Raw genomic sequence first — 13,974 nt, 5'->3', positions numbered from 1 at the left:
GCTGTTCCCTCAGTTGTCTTATAATGATGTAATTAGTTTTTGAATTTGCATAATACAACCCATACTGGTACCGGTAGAAGGGGGCGGGGCAAACAGTGACTCATTTGCATTTAAAGGGACAGGCACTGAAACCAGCCGTTCTGAACAGGGCTGTTTAGAGAGGATGAAAAGAGCTGTGATGTTTGATCCTTGGGGTATTTTGACCAAAGCATGTCACAGACATGTCTTAAAGACACCTGGGAACTATTTTAATTTGTGAAATAGGGGCAGAATATGTCTCCTTTAAAGGGGAACTACAAGTCTGGTCACTTTTCCACTACTTTGCTAACCCTCATCCTGGCCATGTGCGTTTGTTTTCAACGAAGCCGGCGAGAAATCCATCAATAGAGCGGTATATGATGTTGTATACCATATACGATTTTATGATGTGTATATCTGTGTAGTTTTATCTGTCATAAACGAGATTATAGGCGCTATAATAGGTGCTGCAGAGACGAGAGCTGGGACACTGAGACGCTATAGGTGGAAGGCAGAGAGCCTCCATTCTCCCTGTAACAAGTTACAAGTCATTTATTTAACCATAATTATTCCAAAGCTGTTTAATTAAGGTAAAAATGCGTAGCCTGTAACATCTTTAAATATTACACAAGGAAGTATTATGAATAAATAGTATTGATATTTTTAACTTTAAGTAGGCTATCTGATGTGATGCACAAAGTGATTTTGTCTCCAGATGTTTTAGTGATGGAGCAAGAGACACTTCAGACTTCAGTCGCTCTGCATCATTTTCTTCACGATATTGTTGTTTAGTGTGGCTTTTTGCATCATTTTGTGGTCGTTTTGTGTCTTTGTGATTATATTATTGTACGTTTCTGCCTTTCTTTCTTCAGGTTTGTTGTTGTTTTTCATCATTACATGCTTCTGTGTCAATTTGGGACCTTTGTTGTGTCTCTTTAGTCGTCGTTTATGTTTCCTTTTTGTTGCTGTTGTGCATCTGTTTTGTTTTATTTCATGTAGAGTTCCAGTTGGAGGAGGGGACCCCGCTCCGTCATCCATCCATGATGCCCCTCATCACTTCAGTCCTCCATCATCTGAAATGAGCTCCTGAGGCAAAGCAACTGTTTGTGACTCTACTTTATATGACTGCATGTGTGTGTGTGTGTGTGTGTGTGTGTGTGTGTGTGTGTGTGTGTGTGTGTGTGTGTGTGTGTGTGTGTGTGTGTGTGTGTGTGTGTGTGTGTGTGTGTGTGTGTGTGTGTTATCATGCGATGGAACCTCCAGTCCTGAGGTAGCAGCTGTTGCTAGTGGGACAGCAGCCAGGTAACCAGGGTGCATGCTGGGACAGCAGAAACCGGGGCCAAGCATTTGATTTATGGGAGTGTGTGTGTGTGTGTGTGTGTGTATGACTGCGTGTGTGTGTGTGTGTGTGTATGACTGTGTGTGTGCAGTTGCTTGTACATGTAAGTAGGTGTGTGCATCTGTGTGTCGGTGTGTGTCCTGGCGTGGTTCGTCGGCCCGGCTGGCACAGAGTCAGTCGGCGGCGTGGCGTCCTGCAGAGTGAGGGAAGTGGCTGCGTGGCGCTGCAGCGTGGAGCCTGACAGGAGGACAGACTGTCGGGGGGGAGGAGGAGGAGGAGGAGGAGGAGGAGGAGGGGGGTCGACCACACACTTATTACACAGGACGGAGGCTGCTGGTCCTGCAGAGAGAGGAGAGGGTGCACTTCACATCTGACATGATCAGATTCTGCTAATTAACTAATAATTAACCCTCATGTTGTCCTCCCTGGTTAGGGAAGGAAAGAAGGAAGGAAGGACAAAGGGAAGGAAGGAAGGAAGGAAGGAAGGAAGGAAGGAAGGAAGGACAAAGGGAAGGAAGGAAGGAAGGACAAAGGGAAAGAAGGGAGGAAGGAAGGAAGGAAGGAAGGATGAAGGGTAAGAAGGAAGGAAGGACAAAGGAAAAGAAGGAAGAAGGAAGGAAAGACAAAGGGAAAGAAGGGAGGAAAGAAAGAACGGAGAAATGAAGGAAAGATGGATGGAGGGAGGGAACAAATTGGGTCAAAAATGAAGGAAGAAGTAAGGATGAAGGGAAGGAAGGAAGGGAAAAGGGATTGTGGAAAGAAGGAAGGGAAAGGGAAGGAAAGGTAGATGGAGGGAGGGAGGGAACAGATTGGGTCAATTGGATCAAAAAAGAAGGAAGAATTAAGGATGAAGGAAATCAAGGAAGAAAGGAAGGAAGGAAAGAAAGATGGAGGGAGGGAACAAATTGGGTCAAGGAAGGAAGCAGAAGGACGGATAAAGGGAAAGAAGGGAAGAAGGAAGGAAGGGAGGGAAAAAGGATTGTGGAAAGAAGGAAGGGAGAAAGAAAGGAAAGAAGGAAGGATGGAGGAAGGGAACAGATTAAACAGGGTTAAAAGTTCCCATCGCTGTCCGTCATCAACCAATCAGGATTCAGCAACAACGTCTGAGTGTTGGTTGGTTCATTAACTGATTCATCCAAACACAATCGGATTCATAATTAATCGGTAACGAGGAAAACGACGACATTGTGTGTGAAGCCCCAGTGGAGGTTTTATTTTTACAAGCTGGTATTAAACGCACCGCAGGCTGGAGGAGCGGTGAAGGACAAACACAGTTTATATGTTTCATTCTCTGTGTGTTCGTGCAGCATCTGGGGCCTGAGTTTGTTATTGATCACATATCTTTTTTTCACAAGCTTTTAATTATGTTTAAAGAGTGTGTTTTATTTCTGTCCTGTTTGCTTTAAGAATTTTTATTATTATAATAATTATCTCCCTTTTCTGTTATTGCCTCTTTTTTATGGTTGTCTATGTCTTTACATCTAGTATCACTGTCTTTACATAACTTGTTGTATGTCACTGTACGTCAAATTAACTGTCACTTTGTGGTATGTCATTGCTATATGTTAGGCCTATTGTCTCTATTCTTCTTTTCTTTTGTGTCACTGTTGTCATACAGTATGTGCTTTTATTGTCTATATTTTAATGTTATAGCCTACTCCCCCTCTCCCTTGCCCCTTAGGAGGTCTTTCACCTCCATACCAGGCCATTTGCCCTAATAAGAATGTATTCTTAGCAATTCTTGCCTGGTTAAAGAAAGGTTTACTACTTACTTTTAAATGATGATAATAATACATTTTTGTGTGATTTTATAATGTCCTAAATGTTTTTTTTTTATACATGTAATATTTTCTTATCCTATATGCTATTTTATGTTATATAATGTATCTTTGTTTTCATTTTTTGAAGCACATTGAGTTTACGCTTGCCGTATGAAATGTGCTATATAGATAAATTTGTGTTTTTGGCCGCATACACTCCCAACAGCTGCGTTCACATGTGGAAAAACAAAGAAAAACTCCAAGGCACTCTCTTTTAAGAAGCAGTGTTCACATGTCAGACACACTGAGCAGAGAGAACAGGTGGAAATCACAGGTTTTTTCTCCTCCTGTCAGGCTCCATGATGGTTTTCATCATGGAGAAACTGAGTCGTCCTCCTCCTGTGTTGTGTGTGTGTGTGTGTGTGTGTGCAGAGGACAGAGGATCTCGGTGTGTGTGTGTGTCTCTCTCTGGGGCCTGGCAGACTGCAGCTCCTCCTGCACCCCTGCACCGTGGCATCAGTATTCAGGGCCCGTTTGTGGACACGGCGTTCCCTGGTGCTGATGGAGGCAGCAGCGGCGGCTCCATCTCCCATCACGCCACCAGAGGGCAGAGCACCGGCGCTCCATTTCACTTCACGCATCCCAGAGCACTTTGTGTGTCTGTGTCTCTCTCTCTATGTGTGTGTGTGTGTGTGTGTGTGTGCTGTAGCCTACTTTGGTTCCTCCTCTTTATCTCTATCTCTTTTTTCCTTTTTTCTTTCTTTCTTTTTTTTTTAAACTGCCCTCTATTCAGAGCTGGATTTAAAAGCTTCAGATGATTTGTGAAACAGCAGCGACGCCGCTCACGCTGCTCTTTGCCCCATATGTTGTTTAATGCAGGAGATGATGGAGCTTCACGCTGCTCATCTCAGCAGTGGTGCTGATGCAAATGTGTCATTTCAGACTATGTTTGCTCCAATGATTTTTTTTTTTGCATTTTTTTTTTTGCTTTTTCAGTTGGTTGGTTGACCGTGCTTATAGCTCTGTGTTGCCACTCAACTCTGCATGACCCAAAAATAACCCGGGGTGAGCAGCGCAGTCAGCAAGTGTTCTCTGGTCAGCATAAACAACAGGCCTCTCTCTCACACACACACACACACACACATAGAGGCTTGCACATGCAGATTCACTGTTTGCATGCATAGGACAAAGATCAACATTCCTGTGCACATTTCAGGTTGCATTTTGTTTCCACAGCAGTAATCCTCAGAGAGCGGACGTCCAACGCTGCAGCTTCTCCTCAGCAACGTAAAGTTGTTGTTTTTTATTCAGAGGCTTTGGGTGACGTGACCCCCCCACACCACCACCACCAACACATATATATACACTGTTCCCATGGGTGCTGCTCACTTCTCTGTCCCAGAACGTTGTCCAGTAAAGTCAGAGAAAGGTCATTAGTGGGTTTGATGTGAGGTTATGTAACGTCACACGCTGCCAGAGAGAGAGAGAGAGAGAGTCAGTGTGTTAGCTCTCAATATCTCCAGCCAGGAGGGGACAGTGTGTTCCTCAGGCCTCATCTCCTCACCCTGCTGCCATGCACCTCCATGCCTCACCCCCAACCACCACCCTCCCACCCTCCCTCCCCCCTCTTCTCTCCTGCTCAGCACTGCAGTGACACTTTGATCACCACAGCAGGAGCGAGGGAGCGACAGAGGGGAGCGACGGAGGGGAGGGAGGGAGTCAAGTGGAAGAGAACAGGGGGTCAAATACTGGAGAGGGTGCACCAAGTGATGAAGGTTGTCTTATTATTCTTTTTATTTTTTCCACCCTGACAACATTAAAATGCAGACGTCAGAGCTCCAAACTTACTTGGAGGTCAAAATTAAGGATGTAAATGACTTCCAATGACTTAAGGACTCAAAGTTTTAGTGTTAAGACTTCAGCTAATTTGTGACTTCAAAAGGTCAAATGAAACCAAGACAAGGCAAATTAAAGCAGAAGTGAGTGATATATTTGTGTTAATATAAGTCTTAAATAGTTGTATCTTCCGACAGCAATCACTTACATAGAGTGTTTGGACTGAAACACGGGTCTGTCAGTCCCTCTGCTCTGCTCTGAGCCGAGGAGAAAACATTTATCGTATCCTACAGTTTTTATCCAATGAGGAGAGAGAACGGCATGCAGGGCTGTGTGTGCAGCCAAGGAACGCCGTGAATGTGGTGACGTAGGGACGAGGACTGTTATGGTGCGTTCAAGGAAACTCGTAGACTCGTGTTTTTCCGTCCTGTGAAGTTGTTGTGACAAGTTAGAGGTAAATGCAGAGACTGCTTGCTGAAAAACTGCCCCCAACGGAAACGCGCATCAGCGGTTTTGCATGAATTTACCTCGAAAACAACCCTGTTATCCATTATCTCCATTATCTCATAGCGTGGTGAATGTGCAGGTCACAACTTGTCCACCAGAGCGTTTTGGAGTTGTTGGATTGTGTAATTGATGAGTTTGATGAGGGAAACCAAGAAATCCCATGAGCCTCCATAGCATAGCTCTGAGCAGCTCACGACTCTGCTCCGCTGTTCTAAAACAGCTTGCACCGACAATTAAAGGTAACGAACCTACTGCTAAAACTATAGGGATTATGGCAATGGGCCAATTTGCCAAAATGTTGAACTATCCCTTTAATATAAAACTTTATTTCCATCCTGACTATATCAACTTAAATCATCTTTTACAGATGTCTTATTGCTCTGCTTTTCAGCGCTGTTGCTACGTTAGCATTTATAAAACTGCAGCATTATAGATTAAAACTGATAGAAACAACAATAAAATGTGTTGAGATTAGATCAAAGTTAATGACCCAAGTGTGCATCATCAAATGCCAAAGAGCAGGAAGGACAACCTATAGAGACAAGACACACACATCCAAAAGTAGCTTACTCTCACTTTTCTTTTTGCCCTATTTCCAATAAACGACCCTTTGTGCCCTCCAGCAAACAGAGCATGGAAACCTGGCCCCGGAGCATCATGGGGCCCCGCTCCGGCTCAGGATGCACGGTGCTGCAGCTGTGGGTGGAGCTATCATTAGCATTAGCTCTGGAGCTCTTGCCCTGACCCGCTCTGACATCTCTGTGCAGTGTCCAACTCTGTTATCCTGCCAAAAAAAACACAAAAAAAAGAAAAAAACTAGCATTGACTCTTCAAGGGCATGTCTCTCCTCTCCTCCTCTGGATCCCAACTCCACTTCCTCCTCTGTGAGAAGCCAGAGGAGGAAGTGGACGATCCGTTTCTTCATCCATCCTCCACCTGCACAGTGAATCAACCTGTCAGGAGCTGGATGGAGCATAATGCAGATTAATGTCAGGTGCAGGAAACACCTTTTAGTCTCTGGACAGTTTTGTTTTAACCATTTCACAGTTGTCACATTAAAAAAACACGTGGGTCTCAAACTAAAAACAACAGCAGGGTGTGTTGATTTCCAGCTGAAAGTTTGACCTTACAACTCTCAGATCTTTAACATTAGAGTTTGATCTAAGAGGTTGAGTTTAATTTTCTTGAGATCTCAGCAAATTATTCCTTTATTTTTGCTAAAATCGAGCAAATAAGATGTAAGAATGTGTGGTGGTGGCTAAGGGCTTATGTGCAGAGACAAAATGGGAAAAGAAGACAGAGGAAAAAAGAAGAAAAAAATGGACGTATTCATTCCTAAAACATATTAAAAATGCGACATTCAGACATTTGCACCAGGGCCGTTGCTGCTTTATGCGAAAGCCAGTGTCACTAAGCCTCCACACACACATATACACACACACACACTTTCTCTTTAATGTAATCCAGGCTTGTAAAATGACTTCTGCTTATGAATTCTGAATAAAGACGTCTATACATATAAAAGAGGGCCTATTCATTTAGACTGCTACGTTGACATATTTTCCCTTCAGACTCATGGGGAGCGGCTCGTGTCAGAGGACTCAGATAACGGTGAATCAGGATCTCAGCACTTTTTTCTAATAGAAACTTTTTTTTTCTGTCTGTCTTTCTTTTTTTTTTTTGATAAATCCTGCTGGCCTTCCTAAACTTGTCCAGAGCTTTTGGGGAACAAGTTTAGCGAAGTATAGGCCTATGTTACCATCACACAGTTCTGTTTCTACAGGTTTTTATTTATTTAGTCTTTTTCTTGAGAGGATCTCTCTCTGTTCTCCCACACATACATAAAACACACCGTGTCCGTGAACCCCCCCTTTTGTCTCGCTAATAGATTTACTTTGTATTTCTGCCTGGACATCATATATGAGCAGGTCTTTACATAGCAGCGGCAGCAGGAGGAGCATGATGTTCGGCCCAGGCAGCGAGGCTTTTAGGGCAGTGGTGTAGAAAGGTGTTGGATGTTGTGTCTTAAAACCTGCAGCAGCCGACTGTTATTGCAAACCTGTGTTTCCTTTCTCAGGGATACATCGTCCTAGAATAGATAGAAAGATGTTTCAGTGCCGTCTGTGCTTTACATGGGCGTCAAACAGCGAGAGAGAGAAAAAAATGTGTGTGTTTAGTGGTGTATAAAGAGCTGTGTGTGTGTGTGCAGCAGAGGCCGAAAGCACCGTGCAGCGAACGCCGAGGTCTGATAAACTGTCGGTTTGAGCTGCTTTCTATTAAAAAGCAAAGCGGATCCCTTCTCTCTCTGTACATGCAGCAAACATGGCCTCATGGTGCATGTGTGTGAGTATGTGTGTGTGTTTTCTGGCTTTATTAATCCACTTACAGGCACACACTCATGTAGACACTGGGGTTCGGATGCAGGCGTTCAAGAGCCAGCGCTGATATTTTTGGATTGCGGCTCCCAGTGGTCGATTACAGCGTGTTATCACCATTTTACAACAGCAAGCGGAGGCTGTGGTTTTAGCCCGGCACACAGGGGTTTTTATATGTCTGACAACTCAGCTTTTAGTTTTTATGGCGGGTGTGTGAAGGCTGAGGGAGGCCGTCGATATTTTCTGTTTTTTGAAGCCAAAATCTATTTTCTGAAACATTTTTGTCGCCCCTTTGTCTTTGTCAGATTGGTTCTTTGTACTTCTATTCTTGTGAGGACTTTTTCTAATGACACCCAGAACCTTACAGGTGAGGATGTGCTTAAAATATATAAATAAACGATGGTTGCACTTGCAGCAGGTGTGACTCCGTCTCCAACACATTTGTAAGACGAGCAGTCAGACCACAAAAACTTTGTGTTCGGACTCGGGCAAGGTGAAAAGAGACGAAGTGGATCATTAAAATGAGTGGAAACACGTTGACTGTTTGTACCTGCAAAAAGTGACAGAGATAATTATGATGATTTAAAAAAAGAAAGAAAAAAAAGTTTGAACTGCAACATCTCAGCACAGTCGCCAAACGCTGCATAAAGTGGGTGTAAACGTTGCGTCAATGACAGGAAAGGTTATGTGAGAAAAGTGTGTGTGTGTGAGCTCTAACTTTAACCTTGATCCTAAAACAGGTTTTAACTTCCAAAACAGTTGTCACTCTGAACGTCTCAGAGATAATTTATGTTGTGTATTTGTGTTCCTGATGTGTTAAGATCTTTAGAGTTCACCAGAAATAAAACAGTTTGTACGGTTGAAAGTATCAGGATGAAACACACAGTTACACACACTAGCGTTTCAAGGGTCAAAGATCATTTGTGACTTTGGGAACACAAAGTTTGACACATAACTCAACATCAATTGATACACTCAGACATTTAACTCCAGTCTAAATTGACCAATGGAAGAAAAAATCTGGACTAATGTTGTTAATGTTAAAGGGATAGTTCAACATTTTGGCAAATTGGCCCATTGCCATAATCCCTATAGTCTTAGCAGTAGGTTTGTTACCTTTAATTGTCGGTGCAAGCTATTTTTAGAACGGCGGAGCAGAGCCGCGAGCTGCTCAGAGCTACGCTACGGAGGCTCATGGGATTTCTTGGTTTCCCTCATCAAACTCATCAAATACACAATCCAACAACTCCAAAACGCTCTGGTGGACAAGTTGTGACCTGCACATTCACCACGCTATGAGATAATAACAGAACGTTAGGTGATGGAAATACAGAGACTGCTTGCTGAAAAACTGCCCCTGAAGGCAACGCACATCAATGGTTTTGCATGAATTTACCTCTAAAACAACTCTGTCTGGTAACGTTCTGTTATTATCTCATAGCGTGGTGAATGTGCTGGTCACAACTTGTCCACCAGAGTGTTTTGGAGTTGTTGGATTGTGTATTTGATGAGTTTGATGAGGGAAACCAAGAAATCCCATGAGCCTCCGTAGCGTAGCTCTGAGCAGCTCACGACTCTGCTCCGCCGTTCTAAAAATAGCTTGCACCGACAATTAAAGGTAACAAACCTACTGCTAAAACTATAGGGATTATGGCAATGGGCCAATTTGCCAAAATGTTGAACTATCCCTTTAACTGTATACTTGGGAATTGCATGTCATTAGCCTCTTTGTCTTTGAAGGGAACAATAGTTATGAACCAGAGAATCTGCATGTAACCTAATGTTTGCATTCTACATAAAAAACAAACGAACAAAAACACATCTCATGTTCATTAGGAAACAAACTTTTTGCTCAATTAGTTGAATAGTGATGGTGGAGCTGAGGTCATGTGACGACAGGTGAAACAAAAACAGGTGAAAGAAGATCTTTTTCATCTGGTTCTTTCTGACTCTTTGAGATTTGCTTTTCATCTTATGTTCATTTTTTCACTTGTTCACTTTCAGTCGAAGACGTTGTGAACGACGGCTCAGCATCAGGACCGGTCGTTCACTTCGCTCGTCAGATTCGATGACGTGACAGACGGATAAGTGTTTGTGCTGGAAACTGTAAAACAAAAAGGTGTGACAGGGTAAAAAAGTGTGTGTTAGAGACACGCAGTGAAACAGGGTGATTTGTTCCCCCTAGGGTTCGTATTTTATTCATCAGGACTTGATGCATCCAAGTATAGGATCATTCGGTTTTGGCACCTTTAAAGATTTCATTTTTCAAATTGAACAACACATTAAAAATCAAAAAAAAAGAGAAAAAAAAAAGAAAAAGAAACAAAGAAATGACTAAGGCTGTGTGAGTTTTAAAAATAAAATACATACATACATATATTTATATATATTTATAAAGAAATCAACCAAACCATTTAAAAAAGCAGTTTTGTTCAATGTAGATTGTTTGGTTTGTCTTCACAAAAGCAAGAAGATAAAATGAACTAAATAATAAAAAAAAAGAAAACATAAGAAAAATACACATGAAAACATTAATACTTTAAACTTTTAAGCGTCTTTGCTTTTTTTCCCCTTATAATTATTAACCTTTAAAACTTAAGTTTCTCAAGAGCAGATTTGCTGTAATTTAATAGCATGCATTTAATTTCTGAAATTGTGAGTCACTTAGCTTTTTCTCTTGTACTATTTCATATTTAACTTGTTTTTATTTTTGTGTGTTTGGCGTCCTCTTCTTTTCCTTCCCTCCTCTGCTCCTTCCTTTTTTATTTTTGTAGAAGTCGTGTTTGGAGTCTTTTCTTTGTGAAGTTTTGACCCCCTTTTTTTTGTGTGTGTTGGCTCTTTCTGTTAAAAAGGGGTTCAACTCTCCCGTTACGACCCCCCCAAAAAAAAGAAAGCGAACAGGGACTGAGAAAAAGACGAGAAGGTTCTGTTAAAAGAATAGATATTACTCTACTGCTGACCGACTGTCTGTATCTGCCTCCTAAAGGACCTCCGCTTGTTCTCGACCTTCGAATGAACAGATACTAAAAGAGTCTTTTCTCATGTTACCAACAGCACTTGGTTTAGTTAACTTGTTTGTTGTTGTTTTTTTTTGAAACTTTTTATCCTTTTTTTGCTTCGGTAAAGTCTGTAACTCTTGATTATTAACGTAATAATTTATTTATAAAAGTAATACATATATATATATAGTACCTTTGTTAGAGATTACAGATTGGGCTAATTCTTACTGAATCCCAAACTGTAACAATTCACAGTTTTAATGCAAAAGATGAACAAAAATGAGTCAATAAATAAATAAAAGAGGTGTGTTTATGTCCGAGCGGTGGGCTGCGGCTGAGGGGGAGCTCGACCTGTTGCTCCAACCAAACCGTGGGGCAAAACTGTCAAACCAAAGGGCAATGAAATCATGAACTCCATTCTTTATCTCATTAATGCCCGCTCCCTCCTTCCCTCCCTTCCTTCCTTCCCTTCCTTCCTTCCTTCCTTCCTCGACACTTCCTGACCACTCTCTCGCTCCAGGATCACAGCAGACTTTGTTGAAACTCTCTCAACAATGGTAAATGGAAAAGTCATGCAGCTTAAACAAAAAAAGAACAAATGTCTATAAACAAACATGGAAATCCATCTCCACCAGGGGCGTAACCGCACCCACAGGGGTTCCCGTGTCTCCTGGTCTCCGCTCTCCGCCGCCGCTGCTGCTGTGTGGACTCTCCCTCATACCGGCGTGGTGCGGCGGTTTGCTGTGTTGGTCGAGTCTTTCAGCTCCTTCTGGATGCAGTTGTGGACTTGCAGGAAGTTGTGGTCCCTCTCGGAGTTGTAGGTGGCGGTGGGCGTGCCGGAGGACTTGAGCGTGTCCCGGGGCAGCGTGTACATGGAGATCTCCGTGGACGGCAGCGCGCTGAAGCCCTTGAGGCCCACCGGCGAGGCGTCGCGAGAGTGTGACGGGTCCGTGGAGCGGGAGGAGGAGCGCGAGCGGCGTCTGTAGCGGTAGCGGTAGCTGGGGATCCGCGTGATGGCCGAGCCCTGGAGGTAGTCGGCCGCGCGCGCCCCTATTCGCAGCTGTCGATGGCGGTCGATGAACATGTGCACGGCCAGGACGCCCACCATCTCGGCCATGATGAAGGAGAGGGCGCCGAAGTAGAAGGACCAGCCGTACGAGTAGCTGTTCTTCTTCGAGTCGCTTTTCGAAGGGTCCCCCGCGTTGGCTGATATGTAGACGATGATCCCGATGATGTTGCTCAGGCCTGAGAGGTCGGACATGTGGGATGGGTGGGGGGTTATGGGTAATGAGTTCATGAGGAAAACGGACAAAGAGAGGAAAACAACGGAAAATTGCATAATTCAGGATGAGCACACAGAGTTCTTCTTGGTGTATGGTTAACTCAATATGCAGTATCATGCCAAATATGTTTAGAGCGCTGATTCATGCACTGTACACAGCGTCCTAATCCGGTCCGGCCCCAGTGACTGATACTAGACTCCTAATCTTTGCCCTTGCAGGAAGAAACAGGACGACTTCAGGTCTTGATGCAGATCATTTGGGACAGCGAACAAAATAATCCACATAGGACGCTGCGTTACAGCCCATCATACACATGTGTATATATAGATATATACTGTCTATATATATATATATATACTTTGACTTGTTAGTTTAGTCACACACGGAGAAATGTTTGACATGGTATATCAGGGAAGATGGATCGTAGGGAAAGTGTGTCAGGGACACCGTATTTTTAGAGACGGTCCCACTGGGTGGCTTTTAGCCTAGCAACAGGACTGAGAGAGCGAGAGGAAGACAAAAGGAGACGGGACTTGTAGCTGCAGAAAAACCAACAGACGCAGACAAAACAGTCTCTGAATCTATGTCATGGTACAGAGTTATAGGTATTAAAGGTGTGTTGTTGTTGTTGTAGAGGGAGTTTTACACTGTGGGAGAAACATACTGTATGTTTGTTTTCTGCAGGAGAATAAAATGATAAATCACAGCTGTATCTGTGCAGTAAATAATGATTATCCTACTTCAGCCTCAACCACTGCTTTATATAAATAAACAATATAAGGCAATGGTGTTTTTTTCTGTTGCTAAACTTTGTGCTAAGAGAGGTAACTGAAGACTGTAAAGACACAAATTAATGTGAGCTACCAATTCTCTAACGGAGCTGTATATCAGAAAGTAAATAAGTTGTATTCCTCAGAAATGTTCAACTGTTCCTTTAATGGAAAAATCCACTATCACTTAAAATGCATTGAATCACAGTGAACTCTATCACCCTGTTCACACCTGGCATTAACATGCGTCTCGTATCAAGATTGTATCTGGATTTGACTGGATAGCAGTTACACAATATGTGTCTCCAGTGTCCACATTGAGATCCAATCACATATTTGCACGGGTAAATTAAAAAATAAAAAATAAAAAATAAATAGTAGTAGGTAGTACTGTAGTAAGTATTTCCACCCGCGTAGTTGTATGTGGATACAGGACGCATTACTGTTTACACTTGTGTTCAATCTGGTCACAGGTGGTTTGGCCGATCGGATCACAGTCCGTCCTCAATGTGTCTCAGGTGCGTTTACACCTCTAAATTTCATACTTTTTCCAGACTTCCTGGTAAAAAAATCTAATAATTGTAATATTTGCGTAAATAGATGTGCATAATATTTAAAAAAACATGCAATTAATCATTTGTTTTCATTATTCTGAACGTGTATGCCATTATGTCACCAAATAATTTCCAGGAGATTGTAGCTAGGTACAATAGCACATACAAAATAATTAACCCAAATAACTTCAGATAAGACCAAACCCAGATAAGTATTAAGATAAATATATTTCCATACAATAGTTTCCAATTTCCATACATTTCAAGCTCTATCCGATCACTAAAAACGCATGTTAATGGAAGGTGTAAACGTGGTGTATGAAAAGCTAATGTATTATTTGTTGCTGAGCTGAAATAAGATCTCATATTGTCAAAATGGCTTTATAAAATGTGTAATTTGATGTCCATGTTGGAAATATGAAGAAGACGTCCCTGAACAAAGCCTAACAATGTTAACATCAAGGTTCAGGATCTGTCAAATCTGCAGAATAAACAGTAAGATCACCTAAAAACCTGATGTAATAAAAGATCAA

General features: G+C 42.5%; 1 protein-coding gene across 3 annotated transcripts in view; it reads right to left on the bottom strand.

The window, feature by feature from the left end:
- Positions 1-10,044: 10,044 nt before the first annotated feature.
- Positions 10,045-13,974, bottom strand: part of cacng2a (calcium channel, voltage-dependent, gamma subunit 2a) — a 93,418-nt gene continuing 89,488 nt past the window's right edge. For all 3 annotated transcript variants that reach the window (XM_083977775.1, XM_083977776.1, XM_083977774.1), the window contains one exon: positions 10,045-12,079. In XM_083977775.1, coding sequence (XP_083833901.1) covers positions 11,550-12,079 — 530 coding nt within the window. In that variant the 3' untranslated portion in view covers positions 10,045-11,549. The remainder of the gene's footprint in view (positions 12,080-13,974) is intronic.

Source organism: Trachurus trachurus (genome assembly GCF_905171665.1).
Source record: "Trachurus trachurus genome assembly, chromosome: 8".
Classification (NCBI taxonomy): domain Eukaryota; kingdom Metazoa; phylum Chordata; class Actinopteri; order Carangiformes; family Carangidae; genus Trachurus; species Trachurus trachurus.
Note: the sequence above shows the minus strand (reverse complement) of the source record. Positions and strands in the feature narration are given on the sequence as shown.